This window comes from Rhamphochromis sp. 'chilingali' (genome assembly GCF_963969265.1).
Source record: "Rhamphochromis sp. 'chilingali' genome assembly, chromosome: 21".
In the NCBI taxonomy this organism is placed as follows: domain Eukaryota; kingdom Metazoa; phylum Chordata; class Actinopteri; order Cichliformes; family Cichlidae; genus Rhamphochromis; species Rhamphochromis sp. 'chilingali'.
In genome coordinates this window covers 5,577,807-5,598,988 of record NC_137949.1, presented here as the reverse complement: position 1 = coordinate 5,598,988, position 21,182 = coordinate 5,577,807, and the positions used below count along the sequence as shown (strand labels likewise).

At 39.8% G+C, this 21,182-nt stretch overlaps 1 protein-coding gene across 2 annotated transcripts in view; it reads left to right on the top strand.

Annotated features, from left to right (window-relative positions):
* The window catches only part of akap6 (A kinase (PRKA) anchor protein 6), a 227,414-nt gene that overhangs the window by 16,405 nt on the left and 189,827 nt on the right, over positions 1-21,182 (top strand). For both annotated transcript variants that reach the window (XM_080870969.1, XM_080870970.1), the window contains exons 2-3: positions 7,964-8,262; positions 8,439-8,610. In XM_080870969.1, coding sequence (XP_080727095.1) covers positions 8,027-8,262; positions 8,439-8,610 — 408 coding nt within the window. In that variant the 5' untranslated portion in view covers positions 7,964-8,026. The remainder of the gene's footprint in view (positions 1-7,963; positions 8,263-8,438; positions 8,611-21,182) is intronic.

Genomic DNA, 21,182 nt, shown 5'->3' with positions numbered 1-21,182 from the left:
TCCATTTTCAGGCTGGGGTTAGTTATTGCAAATGGTAGTCAACCTGGCAATGCATCATCTACATCTACACCGCAGGCTGAAAACAACCCACTTCAATCTCAAGGTGGTCCAGTGAAACGCCCCTTTCTGTCAGTGTAAAGACATTTAATTACACATTTAATACCTGAGATGTCTTAATATAAGAAAAAAAGGTGCAATTTCACAATTTTATATAAATAATAAATGTGTAAAATTACAGAAAAAGCTCCAGTAGCTCATTGCCCATTTATAATAATATTGTTGTTTTTTTTAGCTTTGTCTCTCTCTCTGTCATTTGTTGTCATTATTATTATTATTATTATTGTTGTTGTTGTTGTTGTTCAGTTGTAACTGAACAACTAAGAAGACTTTGCAGTGCTGAAAAATTAAGAAATCAAGTTTGACATAAAACATATGAATAAAAATGTAAATATCGAAATATTCCCGCTGTTGTTTGCTGATTTTAAATCAGTGTGTTTTCAGAGCACACACTAGGGTGCTCCAAATACTAGACCAAGAATTTAGTGTAAAAACACTAAATTGCTGTCCTTCCCCAGCACTCAGTCTGGACACACCGTCCTCCAGCTCTTGCTGTTTCTCAGAGAGCTGATATTCCTTCTCAGTTCCTCACTTTTCCTCTTCTCACAGTTCATCTAACATCAAACAGCTTCTTTGAGGGCTCTGACGTGTTTCCTGTCCTGGGTGTTAATTGGGGGAGCGACACATTTTTATTTTAAACAGTACTCAGTAATTACACATGGTAACAATCAAATACATCATCAATTTATTCTTGATTACAACAGGTTACAGAAGCTTTTTTCAAATTCTGCTTGCTTTCACATCCTGTCAGATTTAGTTCCTTTCACACAAAACGACAAAATCTAACACATAAACTTTACAAAAGTGACAACTGTTAATAAATAATTCTTTTCAAAGAAACACTCAATATGCCTTTATTAGTTCCATCCCTCTAAAAGTAAGATAGTCAACCTAATGTACTTTTACAGGTGTAATAAATCAACTTTACGGTCAGTTTGAATTGTGCTGCGAGGCTTTGAAGAGGATTTAATTTACCCCACTGTGTAAATTGGGTGCAATTAATAAACTAGCAAATCATACTGATTTATATATAATGACAAATATCAGGAATTCTACATACATCTTAACATGAAAAAATATATATATATCTGTTTACATCCAAGCTGTCCTTTACTTTTTTTGCTTTAATATGTTGGGGAATATGAATTTCTTTCCACGCTTACTTTTTTCTTCATTGCACACTGAAGTTGCTGCAGGTCTCAAATCCCAACCTCCTGCATTTCCAAGAACGTTACTACTCACGGAAGCCTGAGCAGGCTGGCATGGGAATAATGGATTTGCGAGTGGTGGTGGGAAGACTTTGTTGTCAAGCATATGACTGAGTTCTCGAGCTTGACTCTCTGGCAGCGCAAGACTCATTGGCCTCCTGGTCTGAGCTACCCTGTGGTTATCGTAGTAAGCGGGTGCCTGTAGATAGCTGGGATGGCACGGCTCAGGTTTAAAAGTAGAGAAAATCATATCTTTCATGCTGTCGAGGATGGCAAAAGAGAGGTTGCTCAGGTGTTTATCGGTGTCTATCAGAGCTTCTGGGGTTAGTTCTTCAACACCTGGGAGGGAATGCTGGACTCTTTGAGCTGCAGCGCTGTAGTTCCGCAGGAAGGAGATATTTTCTGCTTCTAGCGCCTCGTCTGTTTCTCTGATTGTCTCCGAAAGAGTTGCAATCTCTCTGCTCAGAACATTTGTCTTCCTCTTCAGCATTCGACTCTTACGCTGCTTTTCGTCTCTCAGGCTACCAATTCTTGCTCTCTCTTCTTTTTGGAGAAATTCATGAAGTATCGAGAACACATCCTTAATCTGCCTCTCTGTGTCTCGAGCCTGAACTTCAATATTTTCAGCTGTTTGGTCAAAGTCTTCCTTAACGGTGTTTAAGAGCTCACTTTTCTCTTGTAAAGGCTTGAGGAGTTTCCGGAGTCCCTCTTTGTAATCCTGAGCAACTTCATTGATGGGCTTGAATCTGTGGTTCTTGTGAGTTTCTGAGTGCAAGCACACAACACACACTGGCTCAAGATCGTCCACACAGAAGAGTGTCAGATTTTCCTTGTGCAGTTTGCAGTGAAATCTTCGAGTTCTCTCCAGCAAATAGGCCTCACAAAGATTCTTTAGAGCCAAGTTTTGTGGTGGATCGCCTTGTAAAAATGTTGTCCTGCAAATTGGACATGTAGCAGAGGTCTCTGTCCACCATCTCTGAAGACACGCTCTACAGAAACTGTGGCTGCACCACAGGATTACAGGATCTTGAAAGATTTCAAGGCAGATTGGACATTTGAGATTGGCCTCAGGCTGAGATTTCATTTTCTTCTTGCCTCAAACCTCTCAGTCACGTTTCTGCTCCCGAGTCAAGCTTCTGAAAACAGGCCTAAAATACATCCAATACCTCCAAGTAAACAGTAGCAGTTCTCCAAACACCAAAAGCTCCAGATAAGAAACTCTGAGTAGGTAAAAAATAAAGCACAAGGAATCTCTGGACAGACAGTTCAGTTCCTCCTTTTAAAGTGTCTTTAAAACGTCTTTTCTAAATCTTCTGTAGTCATCAGATGGCCACAGTTGGAGAGCTCCACTATTAGCTTATTACTGCTGCATCCTCTGGCATGCGCCGTCAAATGAAAAGATACTTTCGTTTTTTTGCCTCAGCTGATTCCAGTAAAAGGTTGGCATTGCATAATTCACTCCATAACACGCTCACAACTGATCACAGATAATCGGCTCCTATGTCACATTTACATGACCTGCGCTTTATTTGCGCTTGTGTGCTTATGTGCTTCATCTGTATATAGTTAACAATCCGGTTGTTCAGTCTGACGTCACTGGCCGTGTCTGGACCTAAACTCCGCTGCAGGTCCATATATCAAACGATCACTATGGCATTACTGAGAGTTGAAAAACTGTCTAAAGTCTTTCATCTTTAATAAAATGATCAGCGTTCTGCTCTACCAGGTGTAACAATTGAGTTTAACATCCAGACATCCATGAAAACGGAATTTGTGACATTTAACGGAGTTAGAAGTTAGCAGGGAGTTAGCTCGCTAGCTTCTATCTAAATACAATATAGCATGTCCTGACTGCGGGGTTTTGGAAACAAATTAAAACGTACAGCTCTGCTATCACTTCCAACATAAATGAAGACAGAAATCTAAACAGCAGTGACGTTTGTAGGGTTACTTAAGTTTGGCTAGCTGGTATATAATGATGTGCTACGTGACCGCTAGCGACACAGCTATGTTAGCATAATATGAACAAGCTAACTTTTTTTCCACTCGATAAAAGTTAACGTGAGTGTTCTCGGTGGTCAGGAACAAATGTAATCGCATGGCAGGATGCTGTAAAAGGACCAAACTTCAGCCAGGAGAACAACTGAGATAATCCAGCCACAATACGGGGTTAGTCATTCATATACTGCTGCATGGGCTGGGCTGTAGTTACATCCTAAGGTTTTAAAAACTGAGCTTAAATAAATGATTAGCGGTAATAAAAGCTGAGGGAGGTCAACAGTGATCACTGACTGTTTTAGGAGCTTTTTGAGATCAAATAGAAGAAAATACATAACATTAAACATGTTAACAACACAAAAGCCATATTAAACGCAGACTACTTTAGGCCCGGAAGTAGGATTCGTCGTGTCATCACTGAACAACCGGATATGAAGCTAATGGCTAGTTTTCTGTAATTTGCACTGCTTTCTCTTTCTTTTTCTTTTATTATCAACCCTACAAAGTATGAAGGAAATTCACCCTGGAGCCAAAGCAGAGCAGTAACAGTAACCAGCTTCCTGCATGTTAGATGACGTGTGCGCTGGAGCTGAACAGGAAATATTTTTCAGCAATCAATTGAAAATGACAGCTGGATTAGTAGTAGCCATTTCTTATCTTTTATCAGGTATCTAACTATAGCCAAGGACACAAATGTAGTTGTTGATATAATATAGTCACTGCTAAGTTTAGCAGTGTTTCATGTGATCACCTTAAAACTCGTCTGCTTTTTAGTCACTTACAGTAAAGCAGAGAGAATTCAGGAATAACAACATTCCCTCCGTCTTTTCAAAATGAGCTCCTGCTGTTGGAGGGATTATTTTCATTCCTATTAACCAAAACCAAGTTTAGCACTAACCGACATAGCCAGAGTCACTCTAAAGCAGTGGCCTGCGGGGACTTTTACAGAAACGCAACCCTTAAAAGCTCCACTAATTATTAGTTTAACAAGATAAACTGGAGCAGATTAAAATGTGCCTTTTTCACTGCACGTCTGCACTCTACATGGACATCTTCACCTTTCTGCACTCCTTCCTGGCTGAATAATTGTGAGATATTACTACTACTATAGTTACATAAATGTCTGCTATATTACAAATATCTTATAAAAAATTATTTACTATTAACTGACAATGACAAGAGGTGGAGGAAATTATCAAACCATTTCATTAGGAAAAGAGTAACAAAACACCTCAGTACAAATAAAACTGTATTATTGGAAAATGATTGTGCATAAAAAACTAAAATAACTATTCTGTAGAAAAATGACCCCTTTAGTGTTAAATGGTTTGATATAACTCCTGCAAATGTTTAAGATTGAGCTCATTTTAAATAATTATATGTTTCATGTCTAGTATCGTATTCTATAAATCGCTTGCAGTGGCTGTCCTGTGTCCTGTGTTCTTTTCGATGTTTAAGAGTCGGGGATCTACTCTGTCTCTGTTGAATGACTGAGCTTCTCACCCTGTGAAGAAAGCTCATATCTGTGATCTCACTGATTTGGTCTCTACTCAGAGCTTGTGACCATGCAGTAGATGAGGGTAAGGAATGGCAATGTCATAATTTTACTTTTAAGCTCGACTCCCTCTTCACCACAACAGACTGGTATAGCGTCCGCATCACTGCAGCCATGGCACCATTCCAGAGTGGTGGTGTTCCCGTCCCAATAGGCAGTCTCAACATTCATGGATTGGACTCTCAGCGTCTTTGCCATTGAACGCCACCTCACACACATCACATCCAACCTCTATGGCACCTCCTGCGAGCGATGAGTGCGCATGAGGGTCCATGTGATCTTTTCAGGCGGTGACTTGCTGAGCCACATATAATTTTATGTCATTAAATGACAATAAATAGCCAAATTGTTGGCTGTGTCTTATAAAAGACCTCACACTGGATCTTTAGTTCCAAGTTTTCAGGTGGATTATACACAGAAGATCCTTCCTTATTGACAGGGCACAAAGATTTAATGGCAGTCGAGATTGTCCTCTGACTAATAAGACATTTTCTAGACAGTGGAACAGCTGCACACCTGGGAGAAAGTTTGAAGTATTCGGACTACTCAGTCTTGTCCAGCCCACTGGTTCATCAGGAAAGTTTTCTGTAAGCTCCCTTCAGTTCAAATAAATGCAGTTTTATTTATACAGCACTAAATCACAACAGCAGCCGCTTCAAGGCACTTTATATTGTAAGGTAGACCCTACAACAGGGGTGACCAACTCCACACCTCGAGATTTAATTCACAGCTGATTTAAATGACTAAATTACCTCCTCAACATTTCTTGAAGTTCTCCAGAGGCCTGGTGATGAACTAATCATTTGATTCAGGTGTGTTGACCCAGGGTGTTATCTAAAACCTGCAGGACAGTGGCTCTTGAGGCCTGGAGTTGCCCACCAATGCCCTACAATAATACATACAATCCTTAATGTTTTTGTATTCCAGTGTTGTCACTGTTCCTGTGTCTCCTGTCTCCTTCATGGTTTGAGTCTGCAGTTGTTTGTTAGGAATTCTTTTAAAAGGGAGATTTTATTCCTTGGTTTGTCTTGTGCAGTTCTGGTAGAAGATCAAGACACAACTTCTTTAACGTGAACTTTTATGGAGGTAGAGTGTATTTCACAGCAAGACATGAGAACTGTACAGACTGGAAAATACACGATATATAGACTTTGCTCTTTTTTCCCTTTGGGTCCACAACATTCTTGTACTTGTTGCCATTTTTGAGATTTTCAGCTTTGCAGAGGTGGCAAAAGCACACACACTCTTTACTTAAGTAGAAGTACAGATACTAGTGTTGAAAAATACTCCAGTAAAAGTTGAAGTACTGATTCAACTTCTTTTACTCAAGTAAAAGTGAAAAAGCACCCTGAAATGTACTCAAAGTGAGGAAGTAGAAGAACATTTCTACCACCTGTCTTTGTGCAAAACTAACTGTGCGACATTAACGTAATAATTAAATTATTATTAGTCTAATATTAGGCGATAGGAAGGCAAACCTTATTTCAGTCTAAATTTAAATTCTGATAAAGAAATCACAACTCACAATAATTTCTATTGAGAGCTCCAGTAGATTTTCTTAGTGTATGATCAGCTGACCTGCTGCTCTCTGTGGCTGTGCACAACTGAATTTAACCAGATGTCAGCAGATGTTTTATGAGTTGTCCTGGCAGATTTCGATCCTCTACACTGACAGTACACTGATTGTGCTGTCTTTCTATTGTACACAAACAGTAATGACAGCACAGCAAAACAACCTGTTTATCCTGCACTAATTTTACCCTTAAGTAATTTAACCTTTAGTAACACAGTTAGTGTACCTCAGTTTGTTTTGCAGCACATTTCACAATATGAAAAAACCATAGTGTCACGTAATCGTTCGGGCCTTGGACTCAGCAAAGTCACCAACTAATGGTGCTGGAAGCCAAAGTGCTGGTAGTGTACTCATCCTGGGAGTTTTCCTTCTCACTGTCACCAAGTTCTTGCTTGTGTTATTGCAGTCTTTACCTTACAGTATAAATACCTTCAAGCAACTGTTGTTGTGATTTGGCGCTATATAAATAAAACTGAATAGGATTGAACAGAATTCAAATTTACTCTAAGACTGAGAATATGAGCATCCAGTATAATGCAGAGGAGGGGCTCCTTTTGGCTGCGCCCCTCCTATGTTCAGGTTCATGGGGAATTGCCCCGGCTGTCTATGAACAGATCTGATAGTAGATGGAAATTTAAACATAAAACTACACAAGATTTGTGTGGTATTTAGTGTTTTAATTGAATACTTTATGTCAGGAGGTGAATGGACTGAAAGAATGGAAAAGGCTTTGTAGAGTTAAAGATGGAAAGAAGACAGAATAATAGAATAATAAGTGATGATGAAGAGGGAAAGAGGGAGCACATATGCATCTTTGCTCAGTGTGTTGAAGGCAATAATTCTCTCCTGTTTATTTTTTTATTTTGTAAAAAATAATTTGACGTAGCTCTCATTTTTATACTTCGTTTTATCTTAGTTTACTTTGCATTTTTCTTTTTTGTTTATGTGCCTTGCATGCTTTTCCTAACTGTAACTGTGCAGGTCTGTGAGCGAACAGCTGCTTCATCGTTTTATCTACATGACAGCCGGAGGGCAGTTTATATCGGTGTTTGTGTACTTCCACAGCTTGACAACAGAATCACCAGTGAAAAGGTCACTTCTCTAATTGGCTCGTCACTCACTCCTGTAGACGTCTTATTGGCACTTTGACCTCTAAATATAAAACATTTACTACAATTAATATTAACATTCATATATGATTGTCTGAAGATATTTTTCACTAAAAATGATCCACTTTTAATATATATTCAGTCAAGAAAAGCATTTCTGCCTTTTAAATGTTTTTTAAATATAAATATAGTATTACAAATGATTGATGGTGCAGCCCTGTTAATTAAACCCGTCTTATTGTTTTCAAATTTTTGAGTATTAGTTTTTCTGCCCACTGTGCTATTTTAGTGTCTGTTGTAGATGCAGTGTTTGTTGTCAGTCCCTTAGCCTTCGTTTTTGTTCTTCCTCTGAATCTCGATGCTTTTATTGACCTTTATATACTCTCTGTTCTTCTCTCTCCAGTGTTATTCAGTGAGTCCTGTGAACCCACATTAGAAATTGTGTACCTCCCCTCTCTCCAACACCATGAGTGTCGTAGCTCTCTCACCGGTGGCCCCTGAGCCAGCCTCGCCGATGCTCACCTCTGTCACTCCTGTCACCCCGAACCTGGACCCCAGCACCTCGAGCTCACTTGCTGCTATCACTGTTCCCCCTCTCGGCCTGGAGCCTCAGTCGAAGGATGGCTCTTCCTCACCGGGCCCAGGCCCCAGCCAGGGAAGCCTCACTGAAGGACCTCACATGGGACAAGACAACTCCCGGAGGTATAAAGCTAGCCAGAGTGATGATCATAACAATTCATGTGTTTTCTCTCATGTTATACACTATTTCTTAAGGTCTAAGAAAGTCTGTGGAAAAGATCACGAGGTAATTCTGTAGCAGTGCTATAAGTCTGTATTGTTGAGGTTGTCTGTCTTGTGTGGCGTATGTTTTTCTTCAGGTCAAAGAAACCTCCGCCTCTCCACACTGGAGCCGACTGGAAGGTCGTCCTACACCTACCAGAGATTGAGAAGTGGCTGAGAGCAACCAGTGACAGAGTGACGCAGCTCACACACTCTGTGGGGCAAGACAGCAACAACCGGCACGTGGACGTCCACTTAGTGCAGCTCAAGGTAGGAATGGATAGCCTGTTTATTTCTGTTTGATGGAAACAGAAAAGGCTTTGACATCTGTTGAATTTAGAATCGCTCGATGAGAATCAACATCATTTTTGAGTCTGTAGCATCTTTTGTGATGCTGGAGATGACAGTTTGTGTGGTATGGGATTAAGATTAAATTAAATCCTTCATTGGCTGCTATAGTAAGCTGATCTCCGATTAGCTTCAGTTTTAAAAATGTTTAGATGTTAACTTGCAGCTGTTGTTTCATACATGCTGTCATCTGGACTTCATGGCCTTTTAGCTCCTTGACACTCCCGTCGCAGCTATTACTGACATTTATATTTTAGTGGTAGGTTCTGATATTAGTGCCTCCATAGTGTACACTAGTGGTTTACAAGTCTGCCCTACAAGTGAAAGATCTCAGATTTTATCTAAGGAAGGGTATATTTCTTTGGGGTTGTGCCAGGAAGTGCATCTGGCTTAAAGAGTCCAAATCAGACATGTTGAGCTACCTGCTGTGGAGAAACTGTGTGAATAAGTGAGCAACCAAAAGTAACTTAGATGTTCGTACATGGTGTTATCAGAGTTGAGGCTTAATTTCAGTATTAACTTGAAAGTTCCTGAATATGTTGTTAGCGTTCTGAACGAAATAGAAGTGTATATATTTGTGTCAGTGCAGGAACGTTAGAGTCAGCGCGCACTGTCTCTCTCTGTGTAACCACGGTGCATTCAAAGGCAGTAGCATAGCGTAGCATACATGCACACGTGTAGAACCTCAGCTGATTCAGCTGTATGACCCCAGGTGGTGAATTTCCCATGATGCCCTTCCTTTCTTCATGGTCTGGATGTTATGTAATAACTGGCTTTCGCTCAGTTACTGACTGTTCATTTATTTATGTCCAGCCACTCCCCAGATTCTTCAGATTCTGCAGCACCAGCCGTCGGTCTTACTCTGTATTATACATCAGTATTTATGTAAGAAGAAGGAAATATGTTGTTTATTTTTGATTGCTTGAATTAATGATGTCCGGCTTATACTCAGTCTGCGAACAGTTTAAATCCTTCCACAGCTTTGACAGAAACGGCACTTTTTGGGAAATGACTGCTGGCACTCTTTTTCTCTTGATTCTGACCAGATATTGCACAGATAGATCAGTGGAGAGGAGCAGCAGCTGTAGTCCAAATTCCCTCTCGTGTTTGAGCTCTTGAACTCTGTAACCCTACAGAGGAAACTCATTTCAGCTGCTAAAATGTTTGAAGGTTAGATATAAACTGACTGGTAAATCGAAACCATTGCCTTCAGCCTCGGCTGCTCCTTCATAACAACAGTCTAGTACATTACTCCACACCCATGAGTAAACAATCCCCAGGGACACTAGAGCAGTTTCACTTTTCCCCCACAGTAATTTTTATTTTTTTTACATTTCCATCCATGCATTTTGTTAACCAGTGCTGGAGCCTAATTTCAGTTATCATAAAATAAAAGAATTTTCAATAAATGGGATAAATAAAGTATTCATCTTTTTACAAAGTTACCAAAAAATCTGCAGGTTTTGAACTTTTAGTTAGACAAAATTATACATTTGAAACATCAACTTAAGTGGTGGTGATTTTGTAATAATTTTAAAAATCATTTTGTGGTGTCAACAAGCTGGATAGATTATATTTCCTCTATTTTTAAATAAACTCTTCATCCATCCCAGCACAGTTGAATCTCACTGAAATCTGTCACACGGGGCTTCCTGAACATCTATTTGATAGTTCTGGTATTATGTAAGTGAGAGCCAGACATAGGCTGTTCCAGGAGCTCAACCTTCAAACATAGACACGTTTGTCAGGGCATCCCTTCACGCTCATTCATTCATGTAGATGGAGTTTTAATCTGCTTAGATGTAGCTGAGGTGGATTATCTTTTATTGATGAGATTATTTTAAATTTCACTGACTCAGATGCTTCCTCTCCTTCAAGCCGCTGGTACTGCTTGCTCAGTCTTTGGTGTGTTGGCCTCTTCTCCTCTGCATCATTTTTGTTGTATGGGTTCTCTAAATAGAACATAGCAGCAGTGGCAGAAGCAGCAGCGATGTTTCCAGTAACAGCTGCAGGACTCAACCCAGAGTCGCTCTGAGGCTTCAGACTGGATGTGTGAGGGAGGGAGAGCGAGGGATATTTTCTATTTCCTGCCAGAGAGCTTGGTCTGTAGCTGAGTCACTCCCTGCCATGACTGCACATTCACACACAACTATAGATGCATGTTGTCTCTTAATATTTTTAACTGCACACATTTTTCTGGAAGCTTCCGAATCCTTACTTTTATTGCACCGGAGGAACCAGTTTTTAGAATCCTATTAAAACACGCATTTTATCCTGTGTATCATAATGCGGACAAATGAAACTATAGAACTGGCTTAGAGTTCAAAACAAAAGTAGTGCAAAAATCCAACAGAAAAGATCAGGAATACAACATGATCCAAACACAGGAGCTGGGAACCAGGAGGGAGAAGTCACAAATTCTCTGACACAACATGAAGGACAGATGTTTAAACACACACAGGAGGATGTTTGGGGCATAGCTGAAATTAGGGAGAATGATGTAAAGCTAAATATAATATACACGCAAGACAAGAGTTTCAAAGATGCTTCAAAGAGTCCATCATTGTTCCTGTCCCGAAGAAACCCCACCCTGCTTCTCAATGACTATCGCCCTGTAGCCCTCACCTCAGTAGTGATGAAGTGCTTTGAACGCCTGGTCAGAGACTTCATCGTTTCTTCACTACCAGACACACTGGACCCACTACAGTTTGTGCGGTCAGCTGAGCGCACCATCCACTCCGAGCTCCCTGACCTGCACTCAATCTACAGCAGGCGGTGCTGGACCAAGGCCAGGAAGATCGTGAAGGACCTCAGCCATCCCAACAACAGACTGTTCTCTCTGTTGAGGTCAGGAAAGCGATTCCGCTCCCTGAAGACCAACACAGAGAGACTGAGGAGGAGCTTCTTCCCGCAGGCGATACGGTCTCTCAATCACACCACCACACAGTACTGACCCACACATATGGTTCTTACACACACACTGGACTTTCTGGACATTGTTTTCACTTCATCACTTAAATCACTTTAAGCATATTTGCACTGCACAAGACATAATGTGGATTGCACAACACTGGACATTATATTCTTCATTTCCAGTTAATACTTGTACAGCTGCTGTTATTGTGTGTGTATATATATATATATTTATTTATATTTCTTTATACATTCTTATATAGTTCTATATTGTGTATTTTGTTGTACAGTTATTTTATTTTCAACTTAAATTTATATATTTTATCTTATTCTTTCCCAGTTAAATTTACCCTTCATTCTAATTTGTGTTGTACAGTTATTTCATTTTTTATATTTTATATTCTTATATTTTATTCCTTCCTAGTTAAATTTACACTTTTTAATTTTTCATATTTATTTCCTATCTTATTCATAGCCCTTTCCTTTTTTTTTTCTTTAGGTCACGAGCAGTTGTCTAAGCATTTCACTGCATATCGTACTGTGTATGACTGTGTACGTGACAAATAAAATTTGAAAATTTGAATTTGAAGAGGCTAGCGATATAAAACAGGAAGTAACTAACACCAGTACAAAGACTGAGAATTCACAACCAGACAGAGGAGAGGCAGGATAAAGAAACTCAGGGAATTAACTCTCATTGCAAATTACAGTTCTAGCTCATCTATACACACACACACACACACACACACACACACACACACACACACACACACACACACACACACACACACACACACACACACACACACACACACACACACACACATAGGTTTATATGTGTACACTGATCTATGTAAACCTCCCTCATCAAACACATAGATGTAATTTTGCTTAAGAAAAACTCATCAAATAATCAGTTTTTTCTCTCATCCCCTTTAAATGAATGTATCATATACTAGTTATATAGCACCAGGCATAGCGGAATTAGCTTGGTTTGTCCCCAGTATACACTTTTTTGCTTTTGCTTTCTCAGGGACTCAGGTCAGATTGACTACTTTTCTTTTAAAATATTTATCTATTGCTATTTTTGTCTCACTCACAGCAAGACTATTATCTAACTTCTTCGTCTTCTTCTGTTTTACTGGCAGTTGGCAACCCATTTAATTAGAGCAGTTATTTGCACTGCCCTCTAGTGGAAGAGAATGTAATTGTTCTGCCCGTTACTCACACCGGTCATTTAGATTACTAATCCGGTGGAACCAGAAAATCTTCCACGGCACACCTATGTGCCGCAGCACAGTGGTTGGGAAAAACTGATCTAAACAACAGCCACCTCATCAATACTGCATACTGCATACATACTCTGACTTCACACTAAAAACACATGAAGCCTTAAACAACCCTCTTAAATACGCAAGAACCAGAAGTTGTATTCTTTCCTTTTCACTTCTGCTTCTGTTTGTCGCCCTCCAGAAAGATAAAGGACACACAGAAGCTCCGCACATCTGACAGCGTGTGTCGAGTCTGTTTGTTTTAAAGATTACATCACTGTCAGTGCTGGGAAATGACTCGGTCAGACCCACAGAGACGACTGTGTGTGTGTGACACAGTTACAAATCTGGCTTTGTTCTGTGGGTAAATGATGTCACTCTGGCTGTATGTCATTTATTAGCTACTAATGAGTCTTGATTTCTCAGCAGAACCATAAACAGCAAATCCTGCTATTGACATTATTTTAGAGTATCTTAGCATCAGGCTGAAAAGCTCTATTTTTGTTCATCTGTTCATCCCAGCATCACAGTGACGTGATGCACCACTGGAGGTCAGCAAAGGCAAGATTTTCAAAGTCACAAAGTGACACTGACTATACAACGACTGCAAAAATGTCTGAGAAATACGTGAGGAAAGTCATAAAGAAAGATAAATAATACAAATATTGTAGGTTGTTAGTGTTGCCATTAGTCTTTTGTCCACAGTTTGTTGAGATTTGGCGTATTTGTCAGGAGCCGTGCTGACAAACAGCAAAGACAATAAAGAAGCACGGAGAGATCAAAGCGCCAAACAAAAACAGCTGAGATGTTTCTGTGCAGTCAGAGCTGCAAAGCAAAAACAGATGCGGCTCCTTCTGTTGTTGTTGATGGTGTGTGCGTTCTGACGCCTCCGTCAGTTCATGTTTGTGTCGGGTCTGAGCTACAGCCTGCAGAAAAGCTCAGCAGCCTGAATCAGTCAGTGAGCAGCAGCTTTTAGTGAATCAAATCAAAACAGTGCAGAGAAACACAGAAAACAAAAAACTTTGACTCTTTTCTATTTATTCTACAATGAATCGCCTTAAACTTTTATCTCCCAACCCCTCAGTTGTTGTTGATTCATTTCATGTTGCAGATGAAGGTAAAAAAAAAGTCAATAAAGAGTAAAATCATTAGCACGGAGACATTGTACCGGACCTTGAAACTTTCAAGTCAATACTTCAGCATAAATTAAAATAAAATTAATATAAAGAAAATCTTTTGTCAAACAATAGCTAAATTTTATTTTGTCATCATCACATACCGCTGATCTCTTCAGGTGGCTGCTTTATAGTTCTAACTGCAGCACTGAAGCAGTAAACAGACGACCACCACTGAACAGGTTTACTGGCTCTCATTCCCTGGTTGTCGGCTCCATCTAGTGGTCATTTGTCTTTATTACAGCAAGAGACAGAGCCAATCACACTGCTGATTCTGACAGCGTTTTAGTAAAATGGTTTTGTTGGGAAAGAAAGAAATGTATAAAATGCTGCTTAACCATACCTGACGTCAGATACGATTGCAGATGGTATCTAACAGTATAATATAATCAGCAATTACAACAATAATAAAAAAAAAGTCCATACGAGTTTTTCTTTTTTACCTTATTTTTCTCCCTGATTTGTTCTACAGTCACATGTCCATAAATGCTAATGGTCATGGAAACTACTTAGATGACAGGATTAAAGTATCTGGCAAGTTCCATCTAAATGAATAATACAGACATGCACTCGTCAGTACTTCCAAAGCTAGTCAATAACATGCTGTATCTGATTTATTTCATTCAGAGATGTAGATCTGTTTTTTAAGAAGAGTGATAGAAATCTTGAATTTGGACACTTGGCAAATAAACTGCTATCTGTGTGTTTAAGTTATTATTAAGGCTTAAAAATTGCCTGCAGATGGTTGTGTCTAATTTCTTTTGAACCCCTAAACTTTGAGTACTGTTTATAAAAGTTTTAAACAGTTTATTTTGTGACGTAGTATTTCAATTAATACTGATGTGCAAAACTCACAAAAAACCTGTTAATTGGTAAGCTTCAGTGGAAATAGTTAGAACCAGGCTATGGTTGACCTTCCTTCCAGCTACGTTACACTAACTACATCGTGACTCCTGCTTCTTATACAGGCCCAAATTTGCACACGAGAGTAATGTTAATCTTCCTATTTAACTCTTTGAAGTGTAATTCTGAAAAATCTCCAAATCTTACAACACAGCCTGACCACCCTAGCCTCACTCCAGGTTTGTATTAAGCGGTTCAGCTCGGCTGCTAGCCTGCAAATAATTGCACTTAAGGCTTTATATGCATATGTTATCAGAGATTTTTTCGGTATTTTGAGAATGAGCTCCTGCATTGTATCCCAATACTGAGCATTAGGCTGGAGTTGGTTGAACTTTGACTTAATTGCAGACATGGCGCTGGTGGGTGTCAGGCTCAGCGACAGAGCGGGAGATGGAAGTGGACAGATCGCCAGACTGCTGTTTGAAATTGTATTCATGCCTCTGGTGTTCTGTCTCCTTCTTCATCGTGTCCTCGCTGCTCTTTTCTCACTTTGTTTCTTTCTTTTATTCTCTCCTTCCTTTGCTCTCGCTCTCTGCCCCCCTCCCCTTATCATATTTATAATGCGTTTGCCTGCAGGGCATTTTTCTATAACCTGACCTTGCAACAGAGCGACTGTAGGACACGATTATAGTGATGCAACCACTGTGTGTGTGTGCGTGTGTGTGTGTGTGTGTGTGTTGGTATGCCAGCCTCTTAGCCATTCTTAGCATCATGCTGCAGGCGCTGTGTAACAGCTGCATGGAGAATGTCCTGGACTGCTCTGAGAGGCAGAGGCTGCTGCACAGTACAACATACACACCCAAGAATTCTTCATGTGCGCACATGTTTGATTGTTAGAGACAGATGCATCAGTGCTTTTAGTGATTCGGTCATCTTTAGGAAACTTTATAATGTCTGGCTTTGCAGACGAAAACTTTCATACAGGTCTTTACAATTTCTTTACATCGTCTTAGAAAAGCATGTTGAAATCTGTTAGTCTCACTTCTTTTCCCGGTCAAACACAGTACTTACATTTGGCACTAACTGTTTCAAATTACACAAATCACATGAATATTTAATGAACATTGCAACATTTCTATTGTGCAAATTACAGCCAAGTGATTTTAAAAACTGTACCTGCAATATGTGAGGCCTGAATCTGTCAGCAGGGTGTTATGTGTTTTTCTGAGTTGTGCAGACTGCTTCTGTGATCTGGTGACAGGTAGAAGGTGATAGAGTGACAAATTTTGCAGTTATCAGGACCTATGTTTGTTTTTACCGCCTGCTGCTTGTCTCACATTTCCTCTCACTTCTTCGGTGGTTTTGTGTTGTTGTTTCCGTCTCCTGCTGGCGCTAGTAGCAAGGCTCACTTTGTGTGGGGTCTTACATTTGCTGGGGACGTGCTTGTTGTCTCCTTTATTTTTCTTCTCATTGCTTACCTTCTATTAACTCCACAATGCAGACGTGTTTGAGTTATCTTCACTACAGTGTACAGATAAGGACAGGGCACAATGTGGGAGGAGTCCGATATATTTCTTTGGGACATAATCTTCCTTCAGATACAATGAGGTAATGTTATCTGGTTTGTTTTCATGCACGGAAAGCACCCATGGCCGCTGATTCATTGTGTACACTGTGTTCTTAATTCATGTTGTTTCACCTACTGTATGGGAGAAAATGTACCTCAAAGCTTGATGAACTATTACCTCTCCCTATTTACTGTTTTTTTAATGTTGAGTTTGCTGATCATGTCCACATCCTAAATTGATCCTGAATCATAACAGCTCCCACTCTTCTGAGAAGACTTTCCACATGACTTCACCATTCCCAAATAATTATCTTCATATTTTTTGCTATGTTGGCTTTGTTGGCTGACCACTCCTGGCGCTTGTAACGTGCTAATGACTAAGCTTTACTCTACACAGTCTGTGTGACCTGGGATTGGTGGAGAACAGACTCATTAGAAAATAAAAACACGTTGGGAGTTATTTCCGCATTAAACTTTCACTCCTTCTTCAGGAGAAAATACATTTTCTTTGAAAGAACAGCACCCACTTGTTAAAACTGTGCGCACTGTTGTCCAGCTCTGGAACATGATCAGGTTTTGCTACAGCAAATGTGATCTGTGTGTCCCACAGAGTTTCATTTGAACACAGCCCAGAGGCAGCAGAGTCCAGCCTGCTGTCTCTCAGCTGTCGTGGTATTTCTGTCTGCTGATGTCACCGTCACAGGAAGGAATTTTGGAATCTCTTTTCAACATGCGTGGCTATTAAGGCAAAGGAGAAGAGGAACGAAGAAAGGAGGCAGTAGAGGAACTGAGCCGCTCATCTTTTCTAACAGCTCAAACTTAAATGTCATTAGTTCTAACCAAGACCTTTATATTTCCAGAATATCAGTTTAATGAGGGTACATTTAAGATCCCAGTCTTCAGAAATTTATCCTCATGCAAAAAACATAAACTTGAAACTTTCATATCCGAGCTTTTACCACAAGAAAATTACAGCGTGTTGGGTCAAATGACCTCAGCATCTTGGAGTACATTTACTTTTCTGAGACAAGGACCTCTTGACTTCTACCCCAGGAATCATATTTCACGTGGCTGAACTGTGACCCCTGCCTGTCAGTGGCCAGCTTTCATCACATAACATTGCACCTTCAGGTTGGAGTGTGCAGGTAGAAATAATCAGTGGGCCACATAGGTGGTTGGAAGCCTTGAGGTTGGAGCAATAAATTCCAAATGCTGGTTTTCATCCTAAATGATGAAAACATTTCCTCAAGAGGAGGTGGGCTTATACAGGATATTGAGTTATGTATTGCAGGCAGCGAGCTATCCAGGAAGAACAGAGCAAAAATACAGTTTATTTAATGTACCAATGTTTGCTTTTCACATTAAGATCTTAATTGCCTTCATGTTAAATTACCATTGCTGTATCTGGAGGAACCAGTGTGAATGGTAAGAGTTTTTACTAGCTACCTGACACAACACTGCTGTCAAGGCTTAAGTGTAAAGTGACTGAGATTTACTGAAGCATGAGAGTGAATATTAAATTACCAATGAAAGGAGTTCATGTCTGAAACAAATGTTATGCTAAGATGGAAACCACTCAGTTGTTATTTACAGTCACAGGCCTGCGTGCTTAGAAAGTGCTAAGCTAAAAATGAAGGTTTAGTGTGGAGGGAGAGGAGACAGACGAGGATTTAGAGAGTATATAACCAAGAGGTGTGTGTTGGTATCCATGATCATATATGTGTTTGTATCTGTGTGTGTGTGTGTGAATGGGGTTAGGCCTAAAATAACCTCTGCAACTGTTGTCACCCCTCCTCTCCTCTCACCAACACTCCCACTCAAGAAGCAGGTCAGCACACAAACACACTCACACTACTGGAGTGTCATACGCTCACCATTTCACATATTGGTGCTGCAGTGTGTTTTAGTGCTCTGTGCAGTTATACTGTTTGATTACTCTTGGTGTTTTGGGTGTTCTGGGGGAATACCAAGGAATCAGAAAAAACGACCTGAAAAAAGCCTGTAAGGTAAGGCACGGTGTTAACTGCTTTAAATGTGAAGTCATTCTTGCCCGAATGATAGCCGTAAACCGAACGCAGTCTTGGCCTGTAATCCTAGTTTTATCTGATGAATTTTGTATTAAGTAAAACTCAAGTATGTCCTTATTGGAAAGCTTCCTGCAGTTGTAATTAACTTTAAATTCTGACATTACAAATAAGCAGCATTTGGAAAATATTTATTTCTGCAGTTTGACAGACACAGGCATGTGCTTATTGACAGATTAGTAAATTGCCAGAATTCCACTCGACAAAAACTGAAGCATTAAGTTCTTGGACTGTTTGTACAACAGAGCCGATCGTGCTGTTTGTCAGGTAATTACACTAAACTGGTCCATAAAGGCACCAACAGCTCAAATGTGATGGAGCGGTCCAGTTCAATGACTTGAGTTGATGGTGATGTCAGACATGGCAGATGCCTGGCAGCGGTCGGTCATTATACCTGTAACTTTAAGCCTGACAAGTATCCATATCAGTGAGTTAGAAATAAATGCGCCCACCATGCAGTGATTATGAAAGGACTGTTAAAAGAGGCTCGAACTGTTATACCAGGCTGTAAACCTACTTTTTAATGCTCTTATGGGAACTGACTCGTATTTGAAGCCAGCCTTAAGTGGCCAGCAGAGGAACCTTTAGTGCTGGCTTTCAGCCCTGTAGCTTGGCTCTTGTCTCTGCGATTAAACCAGAGGTGTCAAACTTAAGGCCCGGGGGCCAAAATTGATCTGCCAGAGATTCCAATCTGGCCCCTGTACATCTTCAGGACAGTGAAGAAGGAAATAAACTTTATTTAGATTTTATTTTCATAAGTAAACAACAATAAATAATAAATAGAAATAAATAAGTAATAGATAGAGATAGATAGCTAAACAAATAAGTAACAGAAAGTTCCTTGTTCCTTGATTTGTACAGTCACAGTAAGAGAAGAAGGAATAAAGATATTCTGTCAATTTACAAAAATTTCCATGATAAAATGAAAGGACAGTAATTTAAAATGATAAAATTTAAAACAGATTTAATTCTTATGATTTAATCCCAAAGCAGCATTTTTTTTAAATCGTGTAGAAAAACTGTTATATATTGTTGAAATTGCATTTCTTTTTCTTATATTAAAATATCCCAGTTAGTGCCAAATGTAAGTACTGTGTTTGACCGGGATTCAATGTGTGGTTAAATTTCCTTATACTGACAGAAAGAAGAAATTCCCTGGACGTGGCCCGCGATGTAAAACGAGTTTGACATCCCTGGATTTTAAGGTTTTAAGGCAACACTACTTTTTGCCACATCTCAGTATAATTGTTATATCTTTATCAGTGGTTTTGATAATAAAGTCAGTCAGTTTTTTTTTGCCCAAGTTCAAATCTGTGCTCATTGGACAAAAGAATCACAGTAATGTCACGTGTACATCTGCTATTGACTGATGTGCCATTTGGCTCATGTATAAACTTATTACTCAGATACTTAGTTCTGTTACATTTTGCTACTTTTTCTTTGCCTCCTTCACAAGACACTCGTGTGAAATGAAGCATTTTTTGCAGAGGACTTTGATTGATGCTCTTTGCCTCCAGCAGAGTTCAAGTTTTTTAAATGTCCAGCAGCAGAGACACCGCTGCAGAGTTCCAGCCTCAGACGAAAAAAAGGCAGAGTTTGGAGTCTTTTTGCAGAAGCTACCACTTTGAAAAAATTACTGTAACAAGTCTTTGTATCGCAGCAGCGGGTCCAGGCCTTCTTTGAAGCGGCTTAATTTGAATACTCCAGGGGGAGAAGGAGCACACGGTATTTGATCTCCAAGGTAAAACATGCTGCGCTGATGGGCTGAAGTGAAGGAGTTGAAGGTTATTAGATCGAATGGGTGCGGATGAGGCCGAGCTGTCGCATGCAGTTTGAACGCGGCCAAACTGAAGCCCTTGATGTCTGCGGTGATGAGGATGAGCAAGGATTAGAGCTGAAGCCCAAGTCGACTTGCTTCAGATTGATTTTAGGCAATTAGAAACCCTGCTGGATGTATGGACTCTGTGATTGACAGGTCATGTCTTGACTCTACGTGACTCGAGTGCATGAAAAACTGTGCAGTGTGTGCGTGTTGCTGTGATCGAATGATTGTCTATTATAGTGATGCAGGAGTTCTTTATAAATAAAGATGTTGAAGTAAATGTATACTTTAAACACACGCAGAAATCCAAAGTTAGCAGGCATACATTAATGTATTACTGTGAATCACACACACTCAAATGAAAGTTTATGTAGGCACTGGCAATGTGTAAACAAGCTGTTCAATGTTAATCACCTGTCAATCCAATGAACAGTGAATCTTTCATCCAGTTCTCTGTGTTGTTTTTACAGAGTTGTGAATCCTTCTGTTTCCTCTGTGTGGAACAATATGTCACATAACCTAGATCTAGCCTAGAGCTGGGAAATGTGGCTAACACATATAATTGGAATCAATTTTCTATTTCTGCAAATGGAAAAAGGACATTAAAATTTGATTGAAACGCCATTTTTTGTTTAAGACTTGCCGTGCAAAGCTGTCATATGCATAGTTAAAAAAATACGTCGTCCCGCACAGCTATAAACTGCCAGAAAAACAGAGCGTGGACATATGATTTCATAATTAGTTTCAGCGCAGAGCAGAAAAGCCTGCACACTAATTCAGCTGCTCCTGCTGTTTGTGCTCCTTTAGCTGTCATGACTT